Here is a 7,372-nt window from a genome sequence, read left to right as displayed (position 1 = left end):
TCAACATTTAGGAAGAAAATGACACTTTTTATGTGTGTTATCAAGCGACTTAAAATTACAATGAATATATGGTTGAATTTTGGCGTACATAAATACTCAAGATAAAATATTAAGAGAGCAAGATTTCTCTTGATAGGTAAACACCAAAGCCTTACAATTGATGGAATACGGCTAAATTATTGTCACTTTGTAGTTTGGCCTCAAAATGCCCTGGTACGACCGAGAGTAGGGAGAGCCCGCTCTCTCGAAATTCTCTCACATGGATACTCGTATATAGCCTCTGCCAGGGAATTCCTACACACTGCCTTCTCGTGGCATTACTATTGTTTACGAAATTGAGAGGGCGAAAAGCGAATGCCCGGCGCTTTAACCAGGTTGGTTGATACGGAAAGTCCACCTAGGGGAGTTGGAACACCCTGATTCCAAACCAATGGTGCACATCAGCTCCAGTATTCTGAGGGAACAAATGGCGTATGAACTTGTTGTTGGTCACCGGGACTGCATCTCCTGACGTTGTTCCACTGCCTTGTGCATCAGACGTTTAGCTCAAAGGCTCCGGGTGTGGCCCCCTAAGAAAACCACCTGCTTCAGTTTGGGCATCTAGGCAGTATAACAGCCCTCACACAGATTCGTGCGGCGCATATATATCTGTTGCTCCTTTTTACCGTTATTTATGCGTCTAAATAAATAAACAAACTATAATTTATGTGGTGTTCTCAGTTGCATGTTCGTTTAATCGCTGTTGGCAAACTATTTTAGCGTAAAAGTATTGCATAGTTCGATTGTTTTAATAAATTTAAGAGGCACTACTACTTAATCCAGTAAGCTTGTGGTTGTTACGTTGGAGTTATTTCAATGAGTTAACTAGGATCCCCTATTCAACTATTTATTTAGGGATAGAAAGAAGACAATCACATACGACAATGACATGTTTTCTTATTCTTATCATTCATATTTTCATCCTGAGGTTGTTGTTATGTTGTCTTTTATATTATCTAATTCAAATCAATAAAAAAGAACAAGACAATAGAAAAAAAAGACCATCAAAAGATGAGAAAGAGGAAGAAATAGGCGAAGTAAAAAGGGGATTAGAACAATCTGTCAATGGTACAATACACCAACATGTTTATTAAATGTGTCGATGAAATGAAATGAAAAATCCTATTAAATTATACAAATAGATATCGTCATAATATTGATACTAATAACAATTATTTATCAAGTTGCCATTGATGAAAATGAAGAGTGAACAAACATAAGTGAATTGAATGATTGTCATCTGTAACCATAAAATTCGGCAAAGAGAAGAAAAGAGAACAAAAGAAGTTATTGAAGGTATTCATTCAGATGATCGATGAATCCGAGTGTTTGCTGAAGAGAGATTATAGAAAGACAAAACCTTTAATTTAATAAGATATCATTCAGTCACTATTAATTTGATTATAATCTCTAACATTGTTTTATTCACTTAAAAAAATATATATAGAATTCTATACGTAAACAATGAAAGTAAATTCCTATGAAGAGTATATAACAAACAGATCAAAAGGTTCTCTTCTAACCTCTAAATTATTATTATTATTATCATTATACAAATAAATAAAAAAAGATCAGAAATGAATGTATCATAATGTAAGGAGATGTGAGCGTATACATCAAAGATGGTGAATGTTTGTATAGAGTTTCCAGTATAGTCATATCAATTATATAACTTCAATAATATATAATATTTAAGAAGGATAAATGAATGAAACATCAATTAGTTAGTATTCTTCACTGAAATCTTCTCTCTAAAGTGTACTTTCTTTATCATCATCATCATCATCATCTATTAACTTGTATTATCTTAAATAGAAATTACAATTTCAGCTATGTAAATAATGAATGGGACACAAAAAAAACCCAGTTGTGATTATCCTAGTTGTATAAAGAAACACCGGGACATGGATTCTTTTCTTTCTCTTTTTGAAGGAAAGGACTCATAATAGGAAAGAGTATATATATATATAGAGAGAGAGAGGAAAAAATTCTACAGTATTGTTGTTTAGGCCCTGATTAAAGTTCAATGAATTGAAAACAAAGAAATCAGTGAACAATCAAGTTTATATCAGTAGTGAGTATGCTTATAAATAAGTCAATAATACAAAGGCACTTTTAAATGAATAAAAAGTTGAATGCATAAATTTATATCATTATTTGTTTAAATTAAAAGAATAAAAGAAAAGATATCTAATTTAAAATTGAATAAATGAATGAGCTATGGACTATTTCAATCTATATACATTTGAATATTGACATTTGATAATTAACACATTTGAACTGTACAAATATGTGATGAATTAGATAATGGTTGTGTTGTCATTGAAGTTTCATTGAAATGATGCGAAGGAGAATGTTCATTTCTTTTACTATTAGTATTATTACGTTGGTCATATAGTATAGCTGCATCTTGACTTAACAAAGATTGACTTGGTTTATGTTTATGATGATCATGATTATTTGTATTATTATGACAATGAAAGATCCCAAGATCATCATTTTCATCAAGATTATTAGGATGATGATGATCAGCTGGACGATATGATAATTCAGCTGATGTAAAATAATCTTCAAAATAATTACATAAAAAAGCAAATGTTGGCCGACATTCTGGTTTAGCATCCCATGTATTTAACATAATTTCATATATAGAATTAGGACAATTTATTGGACATGGCATACGATAACCATTTTCTACTTGTTGTAATGTTTCAGTATTATTCATTGATGGAAATGGTACTTGTCCATAAGTAATAATTTCATAGATTACAATACCAAATGACCATACATCTGACTTAATTGTAAATCTACCCATTAATGCAGCTTCTGGTGCTGTCCATTTGATAGGAAATTTAGCACCCTAATAAAAGATAAAAAAACAAAATAAAATTTTGTGATGAGTTTAAATTGAAATGATGTAACTCAATAAGTATAGGCTTCTTTACATCTTAATAGTAAACATCGTCCATGATCAATAACTTGTTTGTTAACGGCTAGTTTTTATCCAACTTGATGAGCGAACTAAAATAAACTCATATGTGTTTCAGTGATTGAAACAAATCACTTGAAGTGTTTATAGCATTCAAACTTGTTCATTTGTGTTATATCTATTGAGTGAGTGTGCGTCGTGCCCTGTTTGATATATGAACGTGATAATCCCTGCCAATCAGAGAGGAATAAATTATCGATCAGAGAAATGATACACAAAAGCCGTATCATTAGTCTTGAGTACTTATCAGTCTTGCTATCTGCCTAGCCCAGTCAGTTAAGTCCAGAATACCGATAACAGCCTCTGCAATATGAATCATTATTTTCAAACATACTGGGTTTATATGCCAAACAAACTGATCACATCGTACCATAAATTAGGGAACAACATTTGTACAAGAGTTAGCCAAATGTGGCTGTGAATAGGGGGAGATGGTAATCGGCAGACAGGGCATAACTTAAGAACGGCAAATCGTATAGCAATAGTCTATGGGTCAAAATAAAGCTCATAACAAAAGGAACATGAATATGAATAGTTAAGTTACTTAAGTATACAACAGCAAATATACATATCACATTGGTTCATAAATAGTCCTCAGAGTTACCATTCATAATTCTCTATGGGATATAACAATTTGGTTACAATTTGTCTGCTACATTGAAGAGTAAGTAAACCTTGTATAATTATCTCGTCAATCTATGTAGCAATAATTTGTAGACATTCTAATGTAAACTCACTAAATATTTGTATTACTTAGAATAGAAATGTAATTATATTAACGTTGTAGTGAGCAGAACATGAGTAGGGACAACCGAATGTTTTTGAGCACAAAATTACAGATTATCTCACTAAAATCTGACAACCATACAATAAACAGATAATTTGCAAACTATCAATCAATTTTCATAGTTGAAATCATGAGTCAATTGAAGCTAAACCACCATGGAAAACCTGGGAGCACTGGATGGCCGTTTCGTCCTGTTATGGGACTCCTCAGAATTGCGCATCCACGATCCCGCACTCGCGAGATTCGAACCCAGGACCTACCAGTCTTGCGCCAGAGCACTTAACCGATAGACCACTGAGCCGGCCGTCATCCAACGGTGTTAATGTCTAACTTCAAGCAATCCACGATGTTTGAGCAAGCGTGGTCTAGCTTCAATTGACTCATGATTTCAACTATGAAAATACTGAAATATCCACAAAACCCCTTCTGATCTATCAATCAATTGTCTCAATCTTGACTGTTTCTTCTGTAAATATCGGTTCATAGTCCCCTATTATTATTGTTCATGCATTTTCATACCAATTGCGTCCTGTTCTCTCCTTATCGATCTTCTACTGAAATACATCCAATACCCGACCATCGTAATATACTACTTGTGTGGATATAAGTAACCCACACCACAACACTACTGAGCTATTAGACTTGGTTATGTTTAACTTCTCAATTTTCTAAATGACAATTGAACTCGATCCAATACACTTATGGAAATTAATAACAATTTTGTTTCTTTTTTAAATGAAAACTAAACTATTCAATCAACTGATAATAAACTACAGAATTTCAATGACAACTAACCTGTTTAGCTGTATATGTTTCATTACCACTATCAATAATTCGAGCTAATCCAAAATCAGCAACTTTTACTGAATTATTTTCACCGACAAGTATATTTCTTGCTGCTAAATCACGATGAATATAGTGTTCTTTTTCTAAATAAGCCATACCACTAGCAATCTATGGAGAAGAAGAAGAAAGATGATGGAAAAAGTTACAGGTGTATAAAAGTTTGCTAATGAAGTGTAATGCTGTGGGCTATTTGGTATATATATTCATCAACAAGGTGTAACTTCATTAACAACTAGAAGAAATCTCCATATCTCTATGAAATCTAAACTTGGATTATTATATGCAGTAAGATAGTTTGCTTTTAGAGGTGTTGTGTTCTCTGAGCTAGACAATTTAATTGCGACGTTTCCATTATCATTTTAGATAACATCTTCGGCATCTAATTCATGTGGAACTGATATTAATTATTCTACAATTGTTATATCAGTTTGTTTTGATGACCTTGTTTGTGATTTATTGTCTTTGTAAAATTTTTTTCTATCATTTGATCTTGGATACATGTTGACCGACTTTAACTTTTGATTGGTTAACCTCTTTCATATGGACTCATAAACTGGATCCATATCGATAAGTCTACTGATTACTGACTGATCTGAATACCATACTTCGGGAAATTCGCTGTCATACTTAAAATTTACTCAATCCCGAGTGCCGGTGGTTCTTCAATTGATTTCAACACACAAAACGCATCCCTAATAGTGACAAATGTCCATCACTTCAAGACAATACGTAAAACATGAATCTCATAGCACTGACAAATGTTAAGAGTATTAGTAGATATTTTTACAATCAGTTGAAACCAGGTGAATAATCATCGCAACCCATGTAACTCTAGAGAACTTATTTCAATTAATTTTCATGATTTTCGTATATGCGCAATCCACCACATCAAATTCTTACAAGATGGAAATCACCATATCGAGTAAATTACAGATCAATAAATAAATAGATTAAACATTTTAATGAAAGAAATTTCTAGTGTAAACACACTAGATAGACTTATACCGCCTTTTGCACAAACAGAAAACAGATTGAATTCTTCAAATCCAATTCCATTTAAATCACAATCTGGAAACATTCACAAAGTTCTAATGCCTTATAAATCACAGTGGTTATCACTGCTACATAATGTTAAATCTCATTGAAAAGAGGATAAAATGAAATCTTCACATTGCGGTTCGTACAATAGTTTTAGTGCCAGTATTCATCGAGTTTTTTTCACAGTTTTGTAGACCAGTTTTTTGACGTGTTGATCCTAACTGAGTGACATCTCTGGTTTTCATACAGACTGAATTCGACTAACATATCGCTACTTTATTTAAATTTTAGTCTGAGCTTGATATCTATACCCACAAGCGTAATGAATTTATTATGCAAGAGAATGTTTTGATCTAAACATTGTACCTTAACTAAAATAGTTGTGGGATCTTGCCATGATCCAATCTTCATCATTCTTTAAATATACTATAAACCTGTGACGCGAAATTTGTTTCAGTTGTTCAAATTTCACTTTTGCGGTTATAGAGCCACGTAAATAGTGCTGAAAAAAGTTAAAATTTCATAACATCTACTGAGATGAATTTTAATTCCAATGTTGTATAAAGTAAGGGAATTTCAGAAATACGTTTCAGGATTTCGACCCTCTGAATAAATTATAAACAGTAGAGTTCAACCATGTCGAAAGTGCGGAGTGGAAGATTGTCGTCCAATATTTTGAAGTGATCAAAGTGAGACAACTAGATACCTGTTCAATGTTCTAAAGGTCAGGTATTCGAGATAGGTCTTGAATTCGATTCCCGTTTATGCGGTCGTGAACGTGCACTGCTTAGGAATCTGACACTAGGACGAAACGGTTTCTTCAGGTGCCTTCAGGTTTCCAACAGTGATTTAACTAAGATCAGTTCGAGATCTGATACCTATGAAAATGCTATGATCTTCCCGAAACACCACATTGTTAAGATTTACAAACAATTCAGTTAATGAATTAAGGGATAACTTTGGTGCAGCTATATAAAACTTGTGAACATCAGGGCGCTAAAAATGACGTCGTAGCTTTCTGTGCCCTATACTTGACATGATTAAGTAGCTCGTTGAAATAAAGAATCCTTTCCTCAGAAATGTAATAAGCTTTGATATTTATGCATACTTTACATGAGTTACAAATTTCCCATGGTTATTTGCTACGTTAAAGTAGAACATTTTCACTACGAAGATTCATTCAGTCGAAAGAAGATTAGTATAAATTTGGGTATTGTAGGAGGTCATACACTATTCTCTATCGTCTTCACGATATCTGTGGTCAAACTTCCTGAATAATCGGCGAAATGACGTAAAATTATGTTGATGAAAATCCTGGTCTTTTTAAACCATAAATGCCACACAAAAGTACCCATTGTTAGATCTATCAGTAATGATGTGGTTTATTTAAGAACAAGAAAATAAGTAAAGTATTACTATTGTATTATGTTTCTGATGAGATTTTCATTAGAATAAGGAAGTATTTCATATACTCTCTCATCTTCATACCATATCACCTAGGTTGTGAGATGTAGACAGTAGGACAATTTTCCTATCCATTTCGAATGATTTAATCTCTAAATAAAGGTATCTTCTATAAAAACCATTCATAAAGTAAGTGATAGTAAGTATGAATTTGGAAATTTCATACAGAAATTTACAAGTCTCTCTATTTATTGATTGTGGTTACATCA

At 32.8% G+C, this 7,372-nt stretch overlaps 1 protein-coding gene across 1 annotated transcript in view; it reads right to left on the bottom strand.

Annotated features, from left to right (window-relative positions):
• Positions 1–2,305: 2,305 nt before the first annotated feature.
• Smp_172200 (tyrosine kinase) overlaps positions 2,306–7,372 on the bottom strand; it is a gene marked incomplete at both ends in the record, with an annotated part of 50,889 nt that continues 45,822 nt past the window's right edge. Inside the window, 3 exons of the mRNA XM_018798010.1 lie at positions 2,306–2,899; positions 4,611–4,769; positions 6,929–6,969. Of these exons, the coding sequence (XP_018652994.1) occupies positions 2,306–2,899; positions 4,611–4,769; positions 6,929–6,969 (794 nt within the window). The remainder of the gene's footprint in view (positions 2,900–4,610; positions 4,770–6,928; positions 6,970–7,372) is intronic.

The sequence above is a fragment of the Schistosoma mansoni genome, chromosome 6 (genome assembly GCF_000237925.1).
Source record: "Schistosoma mansoni strain Puerto Rico chromosome 6, complete genome".
NCBI lineage: Eukaryota > Metazoa > Platyhelminthes > Trematoda > Strigeidida > Schistosomatidae > Schistosoma > Schistosoma mansoni.
The sequence above is the reverse complement of the archived record's forward strand: the minus strand, read 5'-3'. Positions and strand labels throughout refer to the sequence as shown.